The sequence below is a fragment of the Falco punctatus genome, assembly GCF_963210335.1.
Source record: "Falco punctatus genome assembly, chromosome: 7".
NCBI classification, from domain to species: domain Eukaryota; kingdom Metazoa; phylum Chordata; class Aves; order Falconiformes; family Falconidae; genus Falco; species Falco punctatus.
The window spans coordinates 23,115,496-23,137,245 of NC_137587.1; the positions used below are offsets into that span (position 1 = coordinate 23,115,496).

At 41.2% G+C, this 21,750-nt stretch overlaps 2 protein-coding genes across 15 annotated transcripts in view; one reads left to right on the forward strand and one right to left on the reverse strand.

The window, feature by feature from the left end:
* Window positions 1-3,598, forward strand: part of PAPLN (papilin, proteoglycan like sulfated glycoprotein) — a 71,932-nt gene extending 68,334 nt beyond the window's left edge. For all 3 annotated transcript variants that reach the window (XM_080397608.1, XM_080397610.1, XM_080397609.1), the window contains one exon: window positions 198-3,598. In XM_080397608.1, coding sequence (XP_080253734.1) covers window positions 198-373 — 176 coding nt within the window. In that variant the 3' untranslated portion in view covers window positions 374-3,598. The remainder of the gene's footprint in view (window positions 1-197) is intronic.
* NUMB (NUMB endocytic adaptor protein) overlaps window positions 3,418-21,750 on the reverse strand; it is a 96,112-nt gene continuing 77,779 nt past the window's right edge. For 5 of the 12 annotated variants that reach the window (XM_080397615.1, XM_080397619.1, XM_080397620.1 and 2 more), the window contains 7 exons: window positions 21,002-21,034; window positions 15,297-15,371; window positions 13,252-13,392; window positions 11,554-11,755; window positions 9,038-9,340; window positions 7,125-7,274; window positions 3,418-4,818 (listed from right to left, as the gene is read on the reverse strand). In XM_080397615.1, the coding sequence (XP_080253741.1) occupies window positions 4,103-4,818; window positions 7,125-7,274; window positions 9,038-9,340; window positions 11,554-11,755; window positions 13,252-13,392; window positions 15,297-15,371; window positions 21,002-21,034 (1,620 nt within the window). In that variant the 3' untranslated portion in view covers window positions 3,418-4,102. Of the gene's footprint in view, window positions 4,819-6,129; window positions 6,274-7,124; window positions 7,275-9,037; window positions 9,341-11,553; window positions 11,756-13,251; window positions 13,393-15,296; window positions 15,372-21,001; window positions 21,035-21,750 lie in introns of all 12 variants that reach the window. The other 7 variants (XM_080397623.1, XM_080397626.1, XM_080397617.1 and 4 more) reach the window with 6 other exon arrangements.

Here is a 21,750-nt window from a genome sequence, read left to right on the forward strand (position 1 = left end):
GCATCCTCCTCCTGTATCTCACCAGAGGTGTCAGTTTCTCTCTCATCCTTGATGTTGGGCTAAATTTAAAACGTTTATCTTGGAACTGGCAAGGTGAAGAAAGCCGGAACATGCTGTGTCTTTTGGGAGGGAAGGGAAAGCTGAGGATATGCCCTGGTAGTGTATTTACAGTTGCTTCACCTTTTGCTTGGCTGCAGCTACTGTGAATTACGTCGCTGACCCGAGCAGGGAGTGCGTGGACCAGCCACACCTCGCCAACTGTGAGCTGATCCTGCAGGCCCAGCTCTGCAGCAATGGGTACTACTCCAGCTTCTGCTGCGCCAGCTGCTCCCGGTACCAGCCGCAGGCCAGCGCTCCGCGGCACCGCGGGTGACAGGCGCCTCCGTGGCCGCATGAAAACACAGGTGACCGATGATAAGACTGCAAGTCTGAACTCTGTCCTTCTACTGCATGAAACTGTTCTGGCAGCTCTGCCCTGCTGGAAAGCTGAAGAGGGTGAATTGAACAGAGTGTAGCGGGTGTAACTGTTCAAAGGTGGGAGACCCACCACCCTCAGGTTTATTGCAAACTCCTTTCCCCTCCTCCCCCCCCCCCCCCCCCCCCCGCCTATGCCTGGCTGTAGCTAATCCATCTCTGCACTTAAGTGTAGTTGCTGTCACTCACAGAACATGATAATTGGGAATTTAAGGATGCTGTGACTTTAGAGAAGGCAGAAAACCAGCGTGAAAGAGGGAGAGAGCACTGCTTCATACAGGCAAGAGAGAGAAGTACTGTTAAAAAAAATAATCTCTGAAGTGTTTGAAGATGGGCCTGAACGGTCTTAACTAAAGCACTAATGAGTAATCCTGGGGAGCACTTTCCATCACCACCAGCGCTCGCTGGTTTGGACTCTAAATGCAGTAAATCGGTTCTGATGCACCTAAAAATAAGAATCACTAACCTAATGATTGCACTCTTTTCAGCACAGGTATGGCTTCAGGATTGGACACAGTGCTTTAAGGTGTGAACAAACTGAAAAGTCTAGAAGCAGTCCAGTAAAAGAGTGAGAGGTGACAGTCATGCAGCTATTTGGGGGTGGGTCTTTCTGTGGTCCGATTGATTCTGCTTGCTAGAAAAGACAAAAAAACTTGGTTTGCAATTAAGACCCTTTCATTTGATTAGGGAAAACTTCCTCTGCTGTAACTCACGAGGTATGAAGAGTGTAAGGTTTGAAGTTGACATCATTGGATAGTTAAGAACAGTAAGATGGTCCTGAAAACTTCTAATTGTGTTTGTACATAATTTTGCATTTAGCATCTCTGACCAGCGCAGTGTTTTGGTTTTTTCTGGGGGACACACAGGGTGTTTTAGTATATGGTATGACTTTGCATTTTGAGACAAGGGATTAATCACAGACTGTAAATTCCAGTCTTAGTGAAGCCCTCTCAGTTCACATGGGGCAGACAGAGGGTAGTCAAGGTCTGTGGACCTACTGAGGAGCAGAGTTAGAAGCTGATCGTGGTTGTATCAAGAATAAGCAGTCAGTTCTATAACATTCCTTCCTACTATGTCAGGGGGTCTATTTTTAGAACATTTAAATAGTCTTTGTAGTCAGCTTTCATTTAAGCTGTGTGGTTGTAGATGATGTGGCCAGGGAGTGTTTTCTCAAGGCTCATGAGGGCTGTAACAGCCACCTGTGTTCTGATGGGCAGGACTGTGACACTGAGGGTGCTTCTCTTAAGTGGGCGTTTATTCTGACCCCCTTTCAGCTGCACAGCCGTGGTAGTAAGGATGGTAGCAGAAGGCATGCGGTTCACTGCTTTAAGTACATGTCATTGTTGTAATAGCTAACTACAGGGCCTTTTTAAGTTTCTTCTGTTTGTTAAGTTGAGCTTTTCCCTCTCTAGAGTAACACAACTGCCTAACTGAATGTTTACTACTTTGGATTGGGGGAAGGTTCTATCTCCTTTACTGTGATCTCCAGGGCAGGGAAAGGGTGTAGCTATACTGGGCTATTTTTCAGCTGATCTTGTGGCACTACTGTGAAAGATTCAAAACTGATGTTGTAAGCTACACATGCTTTCTTTCCTGTTATAAATGTCTACAATATTTGCTTGCTTTTTGAAAACTGAAAAAAGCACTGCTACCAACTGAAATACCATCGGGACTGTTGGTCATTACTATTCATATCATACTGAAAACAGGCAAGAATCTGTAAAGAAAAAAAAAGTCCCGGTTTTCTACACCACATTGCTGTGAGACTCACTGTGCCTGCCTGGAAATGGAAACTGCTGGCAGGCTCAAATGCTAGGGCCAAACAAAGGGAGCATTTTTTCCCCTTCAGATTACGAAGTCTGACTTTTCCTTCTGTCTAAGCTGATGGTGCACGTAGGAATGCAGCAAGAACCAGTCACGCTACCAGGGTAGATACCAGCTCACTGGAAGAAGTGAAGGCAGGAGTGAAAATACACGGTCTTCTCATATGGCTCTTAGGATCTCTACTTCTTTTAGTAGTAGCGGTAAGAAAAACACAGTGAGTTTCCCTTTTTTCCTTTTGAATGTTACTGTCTTCATGTAAATATTCAGTGTTAGAAAAAATACAGTGATGCAAACCTAGAACCTGACATTTTCAGTAAAGCCCTCCATTTTAGAGCTTTAAATAGTTATGGGTCACAAGGATATCTGCAAGTTCAGTCCTGAAGTTCAAGGTAACCTAACATGCTGTGTAAAGTGAGAGGTGTTAAGATACTATTACTAAGTTTCTAGGTCGGCAAGCAGGACTCGATCTATGTTCACCTAGTAACACCGAAGATACCGAGAAGGGCTAATGCTGAAAACTGAATGGGGGTGGGAAAGAAAGCTTTCACAGACAGTGTTTCTACCACCAACATTTATTTCTGTTAAAGCAGATTATAAATCATCAGTACAAATATATATAACTTACATTTGCTTGTAAGGCCAAAGTTTAAAAGTAAAGTTAAAATGAGATGGTTTTCACAAGTCACCAGAGGCAAAACCGGGACCAGCTGCAGCCTTAACCACAAGGTTTCACAAATCAGTGGAAAAAAAAATTAGAAAATAAAACCAAAGTTAAAAACCTCTAGGATCTATTGACAGACGAACACAAAATGGTTTCCCAGGTAGCCCCAGGATGTAGATATGATTACAGTAAGTTGTCACAGTAGTGTTAGAACCAATAGATTAAGACAAAGAAACTGCAGCAATACATGAAAGGAAAAAAACCCTACTATATATAATATGTAGTTTGATTCTGATAAAAAACAGTAAATTTTCCCCATGGTTTTCAAACCATGACAATACTGTTCTTGGATTTTTTTCTTTAAAACTACAACATAATGACTTATTGGTTGTGATTGTTGTTGCAATATGCTACTTACAATGAACAGATACAAGAACAAGCTAGAGCCCCTTTTTCCACCACCCCCCCGATATTACTTACAATAAGAATCAGAGATAAATCAATCTTATGTACATATTTCTTACATCCAACCCCTTTTTTTAACCTTTGGCAAGATTACTTACAACTCATACAGGTTTTAATATCCAACTATTTAAAATATTCTAAATGCATAAAAATAAAGATTTTGGCTTTACTTTATTCTTTACATATAATATTCACTTTGTTACTCAAAATGGAAGCTCAACTTTTTCCACAAACCTAGCTTTTGCTAAGCAGGTGACAATCTCCCACACACATCCATCCCCCCACCCCACCCCACCCCAATTTACCCTGAGGGGGACGTCCAGGACTCGCAGGGCATCAGAAGGACACAAGTACAGGATCTGCCTTCCTTTCTGTGAGATGCTCAATGCTGCTGCAGAACAGGCTTTGGGACCGGGTGTCTCTCTTTGCTCTGTTTGACTTCCAGCTTTCCAAGTGAGGAGGGAATGCAGACTGGGGTGGCTCCAGGATTCCTTTTAAGAACTGCACATTAAATTCTCTGTATGTTTATATCCTCCCCATAATCGCTCCCTCTTTCTAACCCATTTTTGTTTGAAGGGAGCTTTGGGATTATCAAAGCAAACTGATCAGAAACAGGCCCCTCTGCTCCCTTTATCCCTCTATCCTAACGTACAATCTATCCACCCCCCACAGGACTGCTTAAAGTTCAATCTCAAATGTCTTCTGTAAGTCGCTTGAGAAGGGGTTAGTTGGAGAGGGGTTAGTGCGCTGCTTTGCTTTGCTCTCCAGCGCTGCCCACTGTGCTTCAAACGGGTCTACCTGTGGAGCAGCTGCGGGAGGCTGCGAATGCTTGTCCTCTGCAGCCCACTTGCTGCCCTCAACTCCGTTGAAAGCTGCAGAGCCGTTGTGCTGCGCAGGTGGATTGAAGAAAGGGCTGCTCGTAGCGCTGCTGCTTTCATACTGAGGGAGCGTCTGCTGTTTGACCAGACTGGGCGACTGATGCGGGTGGGCCGCCGGAGTGTGGCTTGCAGTACCGAAGACGTTGGCTACCATCTGGGAAGGTGTGATTCCAACCACAGGTACGCTTGGGGCTGCATAGCTCATCCCGTTTGCCACAGCGTAGGGCTGAGCTGGAATAAATGCTGGCTGCATGGGTGGTACCACGCCCACCGGCACAGGCTGAGGTGCGATGAAGGTGCTGACTGGGAAGGCTGGTGCTGACTGGGAAGCTGCAGGAGGAGGCTGTAGTAGTGGCTGTGGGGCTGGGGCTGGGGCTGGCGCTGGCTGCTGTTGGGCTCTGACAGTCTTTGAGACCTCTTCCAGCCAGCGGTCTGCCTCCGAGGGAGTGCGCCTGTGGTTTCCTTGGAAGAGACTTGGTGAGGCTGCACCTGAGGAGGTGCTGCTCCATTCAGCGCCTGTGAAGGAAAGCATGGGGAAGTCACTAATATTTACACTCCTCACCCTTTTATCAGTTAAAAAGTATGGAGTATGTACACAAGAACAGACGGGCCTCCTCCCTCCGTGGTGAAAAGACTGCTACCAACGCTGGCAGCATCTTTATGCATCCCTGTACTATTCCGTTATAGGAAGACTTTGGTCAGGAAGGGGTAGAGAAGAGCTGCTTCCTCACCAAAATGCAGGTTATTTTTTTCCCTTCATAGCAGACATCTGAGACTTTAGGGCATGCAGGAGAGCTGCCACCTGCACTCGTAACTTGGTGGCAATGATCTAGGCCATAACCACTAATTCCTCTAACTGGGCGTATTGGGTTTTGAATGTACAACTCGGGACTGTTAGAACACAAAGCTATAAGAAACTTTAACACGTGTTTGCTCTGCTTCCTGAATTAAGGCTTTACCCTCTGAAAGACAGTAATGTAACGGTACTGGGAGTTCAAGATGACATTCAATTTTCTCTCCCATACACACTGAAGTGCGAGTACTCACCACTATACGCGAACATTTAAGGCAATAAATCTAATCAAATTACTGTATGAAAACTCTACTTGAATATGATTACTTTATATTCTTCCCTTCCTCTTTTCATATATAACTCAGGCTGTTAACCTCTCAAAATCTTTTACAATGTGCAACACCTAGCATTTTAGACTACTTCTATAAAACTGTCTCCGATTTTAACTCATGTGTCTTCAGCGATTAAAAAAAAAAAACCACCATCAGCAAAATTTCTCTTTTTTGAGGTGAGCTCACACCAGGAAATTATGTTGGTTTGACTGTAGCCTTCTAGCATGTGTGTCCACGTGGGTGATGGCCATTAGAAGTACCACATTATATTTCACATAACTATAGACAAGGACCAGAGGGACAGGCTAAACTTACTGAACAGAAGAAATTAACTTCTAAAGCCTTTAAGCAACCAACTTCATCCCTCCTTACACACACTAGTGGAAAGAATGCAAAAAAATTATTTCTGGTACACAAAGATTCTTTCCCCTTCATCCCCAAACACACACTATTTTATTACTTCCTTTTTAAGCGCTGCATTTTCTAGAATGCTGCCAAAGTAAGAATCACTCCAGCTTATAGACCCAGAACCAGTGAGTTCATTGCTTCCCTCCATCCACTCGTGCAAAGGCTACTACTTCCAGCTTTTGTTACTGTTCCTTCCACTTGCCATTAAGTGGCATTGACAATTGTCTCAAGGGCTCTATTATGCTTTTGATCCAAGTTCTCGTAGCAATGCACCGTATCTGCTTCCAATCTTACCAGTGACCACGGCTGCAGCTGCAGTATTAGCAGCAGAAGCATGAGCCCAAGGATTGGTTTCACGAGCTGGCATAGCTGTGGACACTACAGCAGCTTGGGATGGTTTAGCAGCAAGCACACAGAAGGCAGAGGCAGTGCCATTAACTAAAATGGGAGCAGACAACATCAGTGCAATTAATTCATGCAAGGCATGCATATGACTGGAATATTAGTGGGCCACGTCATACCTATCAACATACAACAGTTTTAGACACTTCCACATGACAGCAGTATGTATAAATTAGCCAAATTGGACCGACAGTTGATAAAGCTAGTAAATTCCATTTCACTAAGCCAACGCTTGTTAACAGAATTGTGGGATGGTGGATTTTTATGTATTTGTTGAGACCTTGAGTTCTGACGACCAACTGAAGTTAATTTTTTTGATTTTATAGAGAAGAGACATGGCTCACCAGAAGGTACTGTATGATTAATTTTAGATTCAAAAGAAGAACAGATTTTAGATGCAAAGTAACAATAACTACATTTAACAAGAAGTTCTTTTTGCAGACAACTTGTATAAAACCGTAACAGTGAAATGAAGATTAGAGGCTGCTGAGTTCTACAGTTGGCATCTCTCCACAACTTATCTAAGAGCTTGTGTGAAAAACAGTAATCATGTGGTAGCACAAAAACCTCTTCCCTTGTGGGGCTGGGTTCCTGTGACACACAGTTGGTAAGGTTTTGCAGTTCAGGAGTCAGAATGTTAAAATAGCAATTACCTCAAAGCCAGTCCCTTTTACAGGTAACTATCGTGTGGCAGGTGCGTGAATTTTTTGTTAAAAACTAACACACAGAAAAATTAAACAGACAAGATGAATAAAGCAGGATGCATCCCCCAAAATACTGACAACAGGACTTGCACAAGAAATTAAGACTATACGTTACTGGAAAGCAACATTATGCACATTCAAGCCTCATCCAGCACAACCACAGCACGCAAAGAAATCACAAACCTTGAAAGGCAGGAGACTGTGGTGCAACCACCGTCACTGGTTTTGTCATGGGGGCTGAAGAGAAAGGATCTTCTGATGGTGTGCTGAAAGCACTGGTGATCTGAGAGCACAGGGCACTGATGCTGTCCGTTTCCCCTTCTACCTCAGGGACTAAAATGTAAACAAAATTCATTAAATCGGAAGTTTAAAGGGTACAGAAACAACTTACAAATTGCAATATAATTAGTTCCCTTATGCCCTAGATGGTCCTGCTACTGATTTGCACGACAGCTTTTTTCAAAACTAGCATTGAAGACCTGACCTGAAATAGAACAGCACATCACTGTATTTTGTGACTAAGTCAAGAGGGTAAGGAGATCAGCATTCCAGATTTAACATCAGTTGTGAGTTTCTCTGTTAATGCAAGATGTTCATTTCAGAAAATAAAAGGGGTTTCTATAGCTTTAGTAGAGACCTAAGTCTTTCAGTATTAAAGTGCTAAACATAAAGAATTCGGCGGTAAGATTTGGCGCTCTGTGAAATGAAAATACTTATGATAGATTTAAGTGTTCCGACAACATACTTCCACAGTAACTAGATGAAGTTTAAACATGCCAACAGCAATGCACAGTGGCAAGTTAAGTTTAGAGTTAGAATGTTGGCTGCTCCAGTTCAGCGGTGGCTGAAACCCCTAGTTCCTGTGAACAATGAAAAGCAAAAGCTGAATGCTCAATTAAAATGGACGCTCAGTTTTAAAACAAGTACCAGCATAACGTGGATAAAGTAACATCTGGAGTAAAACTGGTGACTTAACAGATGTTCTCATTATTACTAATTGCACTGCTTTTCAGAAGTACTGGTCATCAAAAGTCCTTCACTGCACAGAACTGACGTGAGCAGGCGTAATTAAGCACAACAGTATAAAACCCGTAAGCCGTCTGGACACAACATGCACCTTCAGGGGAGGCATGCCCCAAAATAAATTCTTTAAGGGTTATTCCAAAACAGTACATGTGGTGTGACAGTAAGCAGCACCGGCAGCAGCATACATGGGAACATGCATCAGAGATGTTCTGAATCATGAAAAACTCAGACTGTGGTGTGCTCAGTGGGTCCCACTCGTGAGCAGTGCACTAACTGCTGTAAAACTGATCAACTCAGCGCTGGTCTTAAAGCACAGGCCACCAGATAAGGATTGTAAGAGAAGTCGGACTAGGTATTTTAATTGGTTTTGCCTATGCCACAGTAATTTTTACTTTAAAGCTTCGAACCCTAAAACTAGCTCTGTTGCCAAATGAGAGTACAGCTGGCCTGCAGGGTAACCTAGCTGAGGGGGTTCTAGGACATTATGCAAGGTTTTGTATTGGGATGACTCTAGAAAACCCCACTACCATCACATGAAAACTGTACCATGCATTACCGATACAGCCAGCTGTACCACCTAAACGGGAAAGCTGCTTCTAATGCAAGGTGAAAAGCCATTTCATTGCTCTCAAAAAGAGGAATGTGGACAGGCAGAAAGACAGACTGCAGAAAAGCATCATATGATCCCATGACAAGTGGTTAAGGCCTTGAAGGGATTTGTGTCTCAAGATGCCCTGGCACTGAGTGGAGGAACTGGTTCAGTGACTCAGAGGGAAGAGCCAGCACCTGCTAATTCAACAACACCCGTTCCTGGATCACTTCAAGCTGTGCTCCAATATTTCAGACTCTGATTAGAACTGTTTGTCTTCTGCCTGTGAATATTACATGAGAGTCTTGCCTATTCCCAAAGCAGAATTTTTCAGACATGGTGATGTTTGTTCATGAGAAATGATCCACATGAGGCAGGAAGAAGAATTTACTAGAAAATAAGGAGTTATTTGAAGGCACAAAGAAGAAAAGGAGGAAGAGACAATTTATGGTAATGTTTCACTGGAACCATTTGGTTTTACCTGAGTTTTTCATGGGGAAATCAGTCTTCCTCTGCACTGTTGAAGGCAGCTCATTTATTCGCAAAGACAACTGGCGTTTAAAAGGAGACATCTTTTGGCTAAGCGCAGGGAAGCCCCTGAAAGACCCTTGCCTGGCAAGCTGTTCTATAGGGGCATGCCTCCGTGGAATAGCGTGGGGATTGCTCATTTCTTTATCCATAGAGGCCGCAACTTCAGCAGTAGGAGAGGTTGGTGAGCCAGAAGAGGGGGCAGTATTGTTTGGTGCAGTACCTGGTGCTACTGTTTTCACTTCTGTTTCAACTGCTGGAGGAAATAGGGTGAGGTTAGATGAGTAAAGCAAAGTAGCGTTTAACTGCCTGATCCTACTCCCGTTTGTTTTGAAAAGAGAAAACTGCAGGAATTTGTGTAACTAGTAACTCTTCCAAATAAGTTTGGAATACCACAGCGGAAAAATCATTTCTGTATACCTTCACTGTTCTCACCCTGTCACTTCACATACATCCAGGACTCCAAAGCGAAGCTTACTAAGGCTTGCCACTTCATATGTATTCCTTCTAGCTGTTCCCGAGACCTCCGCTCTAGAAATACTTGCAAATTCATTTATGATTAAGACTGAAAAGTTTATTGCACATTTGAGACCTTTACTTTGCCTCACACAGGACTATGGCTGAAGTATTACTACAAACTGTATTAAATGACTTAGGGTGGCACTGCTCAGCAGCAGCAGGGAACAGCACCCAGCTCTAGGACCTTCTTTTTAAAGCCACCCTCCTAGCCCTGCAGAATCAGCAGCAGCAGCCAAGCACACTGCACAAGCCTCCGCAGGCCACAGGCAGTAGCACTTAGCAGGTTAGGCTGCGTTCAGTGCTCAGGCTGCAGTTCCCCAGCTCCTCCAGGAAACACATTACAGACAGAGGAAGCGTGCTGCAAGGCAGACCCAGCCCACAAGCTGACAGGCCTTGCTAACACCAGGCATGTTTACAGTGAGTTCCTGTGTCACCACTTTAACTGAATTTAGCTGCAATGTTACCTCCTAACCACTAGTTAGTTGCACTGGAAGCTCCTCCAACTTAAAAGTCAGCTGCTTCATTTTGCAGGGTTTTGCGTAGCAACACAATGCTGCTGTCAAGCCAGGCCTAATGGTAGAAATGTAGGATTAAGCCTAGTTTAAATCGCAACACTTAGGATTAGAGTAACAATGGGGGATTTTTCCATCTTTAGGAAAACTCTCTCTCTAAGTGAATTGGCTCTGGGGGCAATAAATACAACTCGTCAACACAGCAGGAGAAAGGAAAATCTCACTATCCTGTGTGAACTCTTATTTTACCTATATTGCTTTCCAAAATTTTTAGGAAAAAGTTACTTGTTTTGTTGACACATCAACAGAGTAACTAGAAGTACAGTGAAGAGAGGAGTCACACTAGAGATTTCTGAGGAGCTGGAATGGTAGGAGGAACTAATTATGTTGTCTTGCAAGCTTCAGTACCCATGAGTTGCAGCTGCTCGTTCAAGTGAAACTTTTCTAATCAGTCTTTCTTGGAAAGGATTTCACACACCTTCATTGAGTCAAGATTTTGACTCATGCCCTCAAGTAACAAAGGCCTTGTGTTTAAGCTTCATTTAGCACATTCTAAAACTAACGTATGGGAACAAGCAGATGGATGATGAAAATGAAGATTAAAGTTTTGCAATCAAGCGGCAGAATAAAACTTGCTGTGGAACTCTCTGAAACAAAGTTCAACTCCATTGTAAAAAGGGTTATGAACAATATTTATAATACCTATTTTTCATTAGCTACAGAACTCCACTACTTGTAATAAAACTTGAGTAAGATGTTCTACTTTCACTTGAACTTCAGAACACTTCAAATGGCATTTTAAATGGCTAAGAAGTAAAAACTAACTCCTCTAAATCAGTTACTAGTTTTGAATGTAATTAACAGTGCAACAGTTATGTGTTTTATGGGGAGAGGGTTGTTGGTTCCGTTTTTATAGAAAGCACACTGTGATTGATCTGTCCTTCCCTCATGCAATGTAACTCTATACATACACTTTGTAACCTGCCTTAAAATCAAAATAAAAATACATTATTTTCTAAGAAAAAAATGTATCATTTTCTGTTAATTTACCATAAGCTTTAGACTACAAAAAGGATTACGTCGTGTCTGGCAAACTTGTTATATTTTTATAACATTTTTTCTAATAAGGCCTTTTAGTAAGGTACCTACAGTGTTCTCTGCCATAAAGCAGGCTGTCAAAACAAAGCAGAGGCAGCTTTCCATATGAGGCCAGCCACTTGTACTTCTTCTAGAGATATGGGGCAAAGCACTAGGAGTGAACCTAGGAACATTTTTCATCTTGTGAAGTAACAAGCACCCAGGAATATGATTTGTACATCATCAGGTTCAAGAGAGGGAACGCTGCAAGGACATTAAGCCTCAATCCTTACAAAGGCTCCAGTTCTCCTCAGTGCTGGTTTTGCTCACTATGGATGACTGTTTAAGTTGCACCCCGTACCTTTAGCATCCGGCATCTGTCTCATAATTTCCTCTCTCTCTGCTTGTTCAGTAGCTGTAGTGACCCTGAATGACCCCTCTCTAGTGAATGTGGTTCTGCTGGCATCAAAGGTGGCAGTCACTCCACACTCCTTCTCTCGCTTCTGCTTTCGCTCCAGGCATGCTGCAAATGCACAGCCCACGGCATGACTCAACCTTTCCCCCTGTACAAGACAACATTGCATCATACAGTAACTGGAACAGAAACATAGACGTGCTTCAAGCATTGTGAAGTGATAACCTGCCTTTACAAGAGGGATCTAATTAAGGCACTAAAGAGAACTACTGCAATTGGCCACCTTTTGTATGGCTCTAAAATTAAACATGGTATACAGAGTCTCAACTACTAATGCACACGCAGTGTTTAAGGCCACCCAGAAATGAAAGAGATTGTTGGATAATCTGTTTATTTCAACTGCTACAAAGATTCTAGTGCGATAACGTGCCTGCACCGATCCCTTGCCTCTGGATACATTTGAACACTAAGAAACTCTTCTGAAGACATCTTAAGCAAGTATAAGTCCTGAAGGGCAGGTAAGTGCTATTCTTGGGTGGAGAAAGTTTACAGGGGGCTCAGGGAGACACCGCCCAGTGTGCAAGCCTGAAAATGGAAAGTACAATGGTGACTACTCTTCATGGCCCTGACCAATGTGCAAGCTAGTATTAAGAGTGCCTTCTCAAAAGAGCTTCCACTGTTAACCAGTGAGGTCAAAAGGATTCGCTATCCAATAACTGCAATAAGGAAAGAAAATTCAAGTCAGAGCAAGTCCAGCAATCCAGCTGATACGGCAGCTACAGTTGAGCCAGAGGCACTATTACTACCAGTAGCTCAACTCATCTACTACAATCAGTAAGTGAATTGACCTGTTATTCACAGAGGAAATTAAAAATGCTCCAGCTCTGACATACATTTAACTGGGTATTTCTAACTTCATTGTTTCTTTTCAAGGAAAAATAATAAATTGTCAAGTATAATTGCTCCAAACATGCAACTATGTTGAGTTCATGCAAGGCATTTGCACGAGGTTTCAAGCGTTTTGTATAATATAGGTGGGATCCAACGAAAAGCAGAAAGAGGAGAAAAGGCCAGATCAGGGACTTCAACTAAAGTCTACACAGCTAGAGACTGACAAAGGTAACTTAGTTTCAAACGTTGTACTGGAAAAATCTCTAACACTTAGAAGCAAACAGGATGCTAGTTTAATTCAGTTTAGCTCTATCCCTTAACACTCAGATGGTTTTCTATTCAAGATAACATCAGCATACAAGAGGCTAGAGTCATAAACACTCTGTATTTACTCACTATGTTTTTATCCTGGAAAAACTGTCACTGCTGTTTCAGTTTTTGGCTGTGTACATTTTCAGATGAGAATATCTTCTGTCTATTTTTAGAAGAGTAGTTCCCTTCTGCTAGAGATATCTGAGGCTGACTGCGTTCCTTTTATACACATGCTGGGCACCGTTCTCTCCACAAGACGACACCACAGAGGGATGGCAAATAATTCAGATATAAAGAATTAGAACTAAAATAATTTTCAAGGACTAAGTAATATTTTAGCTGAAGTCAAAACATATTGAAGTATTTTAGGTAGTTAATTTCTCTGACCGTAACTTCCAGCTAGAAGCTAGAAGAGTTGGGCACATGCCATGTTAAACTTACCGTGTCCTTCACAGCCATAAAGCAGTGGCATATCCAGCGTCTCGTTGTGCCATCTCGACAGATGTATGAGAATGCCCGGTCAAAGTTCCTGTCTGGTGCGCAGAAAGAAACCTTCTCTATTGTCTGATCAACTATAAGATCCTAAAGGGAAAAGATCCCCACAATGAAAGAAATATGATGAAATATGGAGAAACACTTGAACGAGTAATTTTCAGTGTTCACTGCAAGAAGGTAAGTTCTGCTAAAAAGAGGATAGCCTGATGTGGCTCTAATTATCTGTCAATGAATTCACCGTTCAGAATCTATTCCCAGTAAGAAACAAAAAGGACAGAAGACATTTTCCACCAGCCACCGTTGGTAGGAGTGTGCCAAGGCACCAGTTAAGAATTTAGGGACACAAACAATTCCCAAGATCTGTCCTCTAGACCATGGAGCTCACATTTTTGTTTCATTTTATTTTTACAGCAGCTCCGGTAGCCTTGCAATCAAAAAATCTTTACTGTGGTTAAAACACAACGCTGAAACTTATGGAAGAGGTCTGCAAGTGTGAAAGGTCTAGCAGCTGCTACACCAAAAGCAAAGCCGAACTGCTGATTAGCTAAGCCGGGAGGCAGAAAAGCACCAGCAGCACTGGTAGTATCAAACACCTCTGACTGTTTCCCAGACATTGATGGGAGAAGTGTATCTAAAAAGGAGATGGCATAGCCTAAGAACTATACCACGTTCAGTAAAAATTATCTTTTCAGTATTTTTTTCAAAATTGTTTCTTTTGGTTTGTGGTTAGTACTTAGCACCTGTGCTAACAAATTCAACCACCAGGAGGCAACAGTATATGCTCTTTTCCAGTTCTGCACTTCTCATTACCTCCAGGCTCCGCACAAGTTATTAATATTCAAATTTAAAAGATTAGATATATGCAGTAATATTTCTAAAAATAATCTAAAAATATTTTTAAATGAGGCAATCAGTAGTCTGAATTCACCTACATCAGTATGTTTGTATCAGAAACTGAATTCTTACGAGACGGTAACTTTAGTGCTGATGAACCATACCATAATAGCAGCCCTGGAGAAGTCTAGCCACAGAGCAGGTATTTGACAGGCATTCATACTGTAGGAGGGATGTTAATTATCTCTAAATGCTTCTCAGTGTTGGCTTGCAGAAATAATCTTTTTAGGTTGATAAAGTACGGGTTAAATGACATGAATGTAAAATGAATTAATTTCAGCCTAATGAGAGTTAAAATTGTTCTGACAGCTGTGCTATCTTTTAAAGTACTAGTATGCTTAAAGAGGCAAGCCTAAAGGTCTTGTTTCTCATTGCCTACATCTAGATAAAACCAAGAATATTACTTGCACACAGGCACCTTGCTGGTACATATAGTACTATTTCACAATAATAATAGTAATTAAAAAAAAAAAAGTAAAAAAATTCTAGAAGGATGCCACGAATACATTAGTATTCCACTTTGGACCAACAGCTTAGATATCAGAATTAGAAATTACTGAATTTGATACTCAGTTACTATTTAGCTTGAGTCTGACGGCACACAACCGCCCTACTTCATTTATTCCCTTCATTCCATTTTTGGAAGCTAGCTCTTGTTCATTCAGATCCATTCTAGGATTTGGATGCCCTGAAAATTATATTGATTAACATGAGCTTGCTCATGTATTACTATTGCAGCTTTCTGCAGTGGTGCAGAACGTCAAGGGACTCTCCAAGTTCAATGTCAACAGAACTTAACAGGAAAAAAAAAATGGTTCTTCAGGTAAATGCAACAAAAAATACGCCAGGCTTGTGCTACCTGCCACATTTTATGAAGTATGTCTTGAGAGTAGTGTGGAATGAATGGGGGGAGGCGGGGCAGGGAATTAGCAGGCATACATACGTTTACAAAGCAAGAAATGGTTAAACTAATTATACACTTCAGTCTTTCTTGCAAATACCAACATTTGCATTAACATAAAGATTGGTGTCCATTTAAAGTTATAGCACATACATTATTACAGAGAGATTTAAAATGTTTGTCTGTGAAATCTAACCTTTGTTTTCTCATCTACAACTCTGAGTCCATCCGCCGAAACCCACAGGACTGCTTTAACGGCTTTCTTCCCAGACTTTCAAAAAAGAAGATAAAAAGGAAAGAAAAAAAAAAGTTTTATGCCAACAGCATGAGACTGCCACCCGCTTCCCCTTTCCAAGAACCATAACATTAAGTGTAGATGAAGTCCACGGTCAGTAGGGTGCCCAAAGCCAGATACTCAATCCAAGTTGCAAAACATTCAGAGAATCAAGCCAAAGCCAGTATTCCAGAAACAGCACGTTGTGGGGATGGGGAGAGGGCACAGGACAGGTGAAGCAAAAAAAAAGGTGTACATCCACTGACAGTAAAGAATTCAAGACTGACCAAGTGGGTGAAGAATTCCACTGAAGAATCAGAAGACACTAATTCATAAGGAGTTACACCACAGGTAGCTTCTTTAGCGCAAGTTTAAACATCGGAAAATTCTTACCTGATATTTCCACCAGCCCTACCCCTTCTGCCCCCATAGTTGCATGGCAGAATCATGGCATCACCTTAAGCCAGTGTTAAAAGCACCCAAAAGCCATCAGTTACTATGTTATAAGCTTAATGCTAAGATCAATCATCCAAACATGTTTCACTCGTTTATTAAAAGCTAAATGTCACATCTTGGAAGAGAGGTAGAAAAATATGGTTTCTTAACCATTTGGTGTGTATCTTGAAAAAGCAATGGTGTGTGGCAGGCTGACGCAGCGGAGGAGCAGTCTGGCTTTTATCCAAGATCTGACTGCGGGAACTTTCAGCTGCTGCAAGCTGAGGGTAAGTAGAAGTGGGAAACACATCAAGGCTTCAGAAGCCATTTAAACTACAGATTCTTTCTAGACTGTTTACTTTTTAAGGGAAAGTTACAGAAAACAGTATAAACACTAGACGTGATATTCTTCTGCAACTAATTCAATGAACAGAAAATATGTACAAGATGCCAACATAATTTTACTGGTTTTTACAGGGAACTACTACTACTAAAATAATCTTTTTTTAAAAAAAAAAAGGTGTTACTTTAAATTCACAAACCCCAAACTTTAAGCCAGCTAATAAAATATTCTCCCCCTCTTTTGAAGCACTGGGTTTACATAGTTTGTGGCAGCTAATGGCACCCATCACAGACCACTGCAGGGAGCGAGAAGAGCAACAACAACAGAAAAAGATGAGGGGGTATCAGCTAGTGGCTTCATGCAAGAATTGCAAATTTTTAGTTTGTTTGTGTTTTTTGTGGTTTTTTTTTTAATAGTTCATTGCAATTGTATATAGTCCATATTCATACAGCACGTAATGTAGCAAGGATGCATTTTGGCATGAGTTACATGTTCCAAGTCTGCAATATCAATTTTAACACTTTAAGGTTGAAATATCTTGGAGTGAAAAGTCTCCTGTTATATCACATTGGTTTCATTCTCAGACAAAGCAGCAAGTGTGAAGAAAATGGGTCTGGCAGAACTTCTGTTTGTTTTTGGGGAGGAACTATCTGTCCCAATTTCAGAAGCGGCAATGACACCCCAAGCATTTTCAAAAAGCTTGGTGAGAACAAATAATGGCACTGACTTGTACGGAACAGTGATTAAAAGAGAAAAGAGAGAAAATAAGCACAGCATGAAAGCAAGCTACAGAGAAGTGCTTGCAGAAGCAAGATTCTAAATATCCATGCAGCCTGCTGGATACCCCAGAGAAGGTTTAAAGTAAAATTGTCAGGATCTGGAATGCCTAATGGAAAGAACATAATTCACAAAGGAAAATGTACTTAAATTTACCATCCTATGTGTTAAAAAAATATTGCAGCATTTAAAAGTCACTTTCTTCTAATATTAAAAAGTAATAAATACTGATACGCACAAAATATACTCAGTATTTTCAATGCTTAGCTAGCTTCCATAGCCTAAAAGTCCCTATTAATCCCAAACCCAAATGGTTTATAGAGGTCTGTCTCCTTGAACTGTTTTTAAAAGCAGTACCAGTTTCTTATAAGCCATTAATAGTCTTAAAATCCTTATTTGAAGCAAATACAAACAATCAAGAGACGACATTGCCTGCAGGTAATTGGTTTAGATTACCATCATTAGAAACAGAGATACATGTCTTTCCCCAGCTAACAATAAAAACCTTGTTTCTGCACAAATAGTAAACTGTTCCTGAAGTTTGTATTAAAGTTAAGTTTAGCTGAGCTGGGTACTTCATAAAGCAGTACTGATCTTCAGCAGAGCCACTCTTCACCTGCTATTTTACCAAATGAGGATTTAGCTAAGACATAGGAACTTCACGTTTCTCAGGATTGAATGAAGAAGCTAAAGGCTCCTCTCCCACTGGAAACATAAGGTTCCTCATGCAAGATAACCAAACATGGACCTGCTACACTAACAGAAAAACAAACCACACTTTATCTCACAATTCCTTTTTCTAGATTTATGGTGGATGCAGCACTCAGAAGGGGTGAGACTGTAAGTCCATATCCCAAACCCACAGCTACTACTGTTAGGCAACATACCTTCCCACCTACTGAATCTCCAGCTAATCTGTGCATACACGTGATATATAAAAGAATATACTTCTCCAAATCAATTTATATTGGATATACAAATCAAAGTACTAGTCCATTATGAGTGGGGCATTGCCAAGTAAATTGTGATTACAAACCGGGTATGAGCATTTGCACTCCTGGCACACACCGGACAAAGATCAGACCAGATGCAAGATACTGCATGGGAACTGAACGCCAATGTAGGATTGCAGCTTGTCTAATAAACACTGGAAGATAGAGGTGACTCCAAACAAAAGTATTTAAAGCAAATGGCCAATATTCATTGGAATAGTGTGGTCTAAAATGTTGCTGCCAAGGGACTCATCTAGACATCCCTATCAGTAGCTTGTCTTCATATTCAAGAGCTTTTGGATGACAGCACTGCTGGAGGAGAGCCACGTGTGGCACTGACTCCCAGGAGCCCGATTTGTCAGGGCTGAGTCAGCCCCGATAGAAACTTTGCTGCTCAGCACTTCTTAGGAGGTCAGTAATCTGCTCCAATACGAGATTTGTTATCTGGGCTAATTTCAGAGTCCTCAGAGGTCTCCAGGAGGAAGGGCGAGGCACCCATCCTAACAGTGAGGCCCAAAACCAATGCAGGACCACTGTGGGCTGGGGACAAGGGAAACCTCTCCAACAAGTGGCGATGCCCTACAGATGGGTATCCACACACACAAAAAAAAGATTAAGATGAAAAGAAAATTAAATGGACTAAGCCTGAAATGTACATTTCCTAATTAACAGTGCAGGTCATGGCAATTTAACTATTAGAAGTGATAGGAACATGGATATAAGTAGCAGCTATACTGTAAGGTAGAAAACAAAGTTTTAAGGATGCCAGAGCAGAAATAAAGTTGCTCAATATGCATTTTTAAATACTTCAAATTGTTTCTAGTCTTTCTGCCTATTTTGCTCTGTCCTGGGACTTACAAACAGCTGTAAGATGTATCTGGAGTCTGAGCTTATATATAAAGAAAATTTTTCATTTCAGACTGCATAAAGCATTTCATGATGAGAAATACACGCGCTCAGTGGAAGCAAAACATGAGAAAGATCACTGAAACCGTACCACTATTCATTACAACAGAAAAGCTTTAGTTTTAAGACATGTAGGGCTGCCTAAAAAGGCAGTTGATTTGGTTACATTGCATATGTACACAAAATAAAACTGCAGAAGTCTAACCTGGAGCTATCAACAGACATCTCGTTTTCATTTAAAGTTGAATAGAAAGTCTTTTTAATGCTAAACATTTGAACATTTCAGGACACAAATCCATCAGATTTACCTTTTAGGGGGAGAAAAACATGAACTGGAAAGCAGCAAACCGGTCTAGACTGTCTTACTGAAAGACGCTAGCGTGTTTTAGGCACTCTGCAGTTTGAAATATCATATTAATCCTAACGCAAGGCATCTGCAGAGAAATTACAGATGAGACAGCCAAAAGATATTAAGAGTTATTAGCATTTCTCAGTTATATGTGAAGAGAACAGCTGCCTTTCCCCCCGCCTCCCCAGTTTTCCCCTAGATTTGGGCTACCATTGTAGGCCAAAGCTGTAATAAAGGCACTGCCATACCAGTGCTGTGGGGAAATCTAAACACTGGATTTAAGTGGTTTCAGTGCTAATTAATGAAATTTCACAGGCTGTAGTAGTAGTACATCCCTCTTTGGCAAAATTTTATAATAAAAGACAAAGCAAATCTACAAGGCTGCAGCAAAGTACCAAACTTCATTAAAAAAACAACTAAGATGTAATGGGGAAGCTGGGATATTTAATAGACAAAAATCTGTCGTTGGCTTTTTTAGTAAGTGGTATGCAAATATCTGTCCTTTTACATCTTTGCTTTCTTATGTAGCCTAACATAAACTAATACCAACAAGCAGAAAGAAAACTAACATATCTGCTCAGGCTGAGGTGGGGAGGTCTGTTTGTTTGTTTTAAACAAATTGTAATAGTACTTCGCATTTTCAGTTCTAAAGCAAATGGCATGTTTTGACTTCAGTCTTTTTAGATTCCAGCTCTTAACTTTTATTTGTGCATAGGAGCGATGTGATTCATCTGCCAGATCTCCCACCTACGGTATTTTGGCCCTAAAAAAATATTAAAAATAAGAGCCTCTTACTTCACTGTCACTACACTGTAGATGCATGCTTTCCCAGATCTTAGGGAGAAACAGCCATCCCTGTGCGACATGCATCACTATCTGAATGAACATTGAAAAAGGAGCAGCTGAAAAAAACCTTATTTACTCCCCAAGCAAAGCCAAAACAAATTCGTGACCAGAGACTAATCTGCTCCAAAAGACTTTTATACGTATGGCAGTTACAAACCCGTTAGTTTCTATTTAAGCCAAGATACATTTTATAACAAGATACATCAGAAGCTGATGTTTTAGAGGAATTTTAAATGCAGAGGTAGGGAACTGATGAGAGGTAAAAAAGAGAGAGAGCTCTTTCTTTTAGAGGTCTACACGCTCTGCTTTGCAGAGATGTAGACAGCAGGACCACCCAGCTGTCAGTACAGCACATTATTAAGACAGGCAAAGAGTTGCTTCCCTTCGCATCTAAGACACTGTCCTCATGAAAACAAGAGCAATGATAGCAAATTTTTCAGTTACACAGTTGAGTTGCAATTAGAAAAACATAGTAGGTAAACACCTGGTCTCATCTTCGTATACCTTTGGATTAGAACTGTGTCAAAAAAGAAAGGTTTAAGAGATAGTATGTACAGGCACACTGCTTTATGTATAGGCACGCTGCTTTATGTATAGGCTAACATCTGGGGCTCAATTCACAATGCCAGGCAGCTGATCGCAAAGCACTTACAAGGCACAGACCCCAACTGTTCTGTAGGTATTTGCCCAGGTGATGTAGACTGGCACAAGTTTAAGGGTTTAAAAGGAAAAATCACATTTTTGGTGGGAAGACCAATCACTTCAGAACACTGGATTTCCAATACAGTCCATACGGATTTTCTGTTTCAGTTTGCTTTTTTTAACCATATTCTTTGTTTGATCAACATACTTCCAAGTAAGTTTTAGAAGTAAAAATTCTGAAATGCATTAGGGACTCTCAACACCCTGATTTTATGGCAGTGCTATACCAGGGATGTAACTCCTTATAGTGCAAGCACAAACGAGGCATTAAACTTACTTTTCCAAAGAAGCCTTTGAAGAACTTCCTTTCCTGGAGGAACAGGGGGGACAAGTCGAGCGCTATTACTGTAGGTAGCTAAAATGTCCCAGGGTTTCAAACCAACAAGCACACACACAAGAATAGGGTTTGGAGGGAAAGGAAGGGGGTTTTAGAGTTATCCATGAGAAGGTGCGACAGGCAAATGTGAAAATAATCCCATGAAAATGCAGATCGAAGGGCACGCACGCAATTCTAATAAGCTACTGCCCTGAAATTGGTGGAAAGAAGAGAACCTCAGCCCCAATTCATGCAAAGTGGTTACTCTGTTTTCATTCTCCCTTGTTTAGTGTCTCTTTTAGTTAGGTTATAAACCAAACTTGGCAGCAGGCATGGTGGTTAAACAATTAAAACGCTGTGCAGGCTCTTGTGAAATGCAAAGTTCTAACTCCAGAATTACAGTCAAGTTTGCTCTGCATTGACCACTCACTCCCAAAGCAAACGCTTTGTAAGCTGGAGAAGCATGTATGGCTAGTATAACACACTGCTTCATTTTATTCTGTTTATTCGTTGCTTTGGTTTACATGCTACTCTTACACTCCACATCTTCTGCAGTCTTCTCTGAGCAGTGAGGAATTTCATTTTATCTTGTCGTACAACTAAAACACAAATAAGATTCCTTCCTCTTTCACCCTCTCTAAAGCTTTCCAAGGCTTTATACAATATTTACACAAATAATAGATATTAATTCTGCAACTCTGAATTGATAG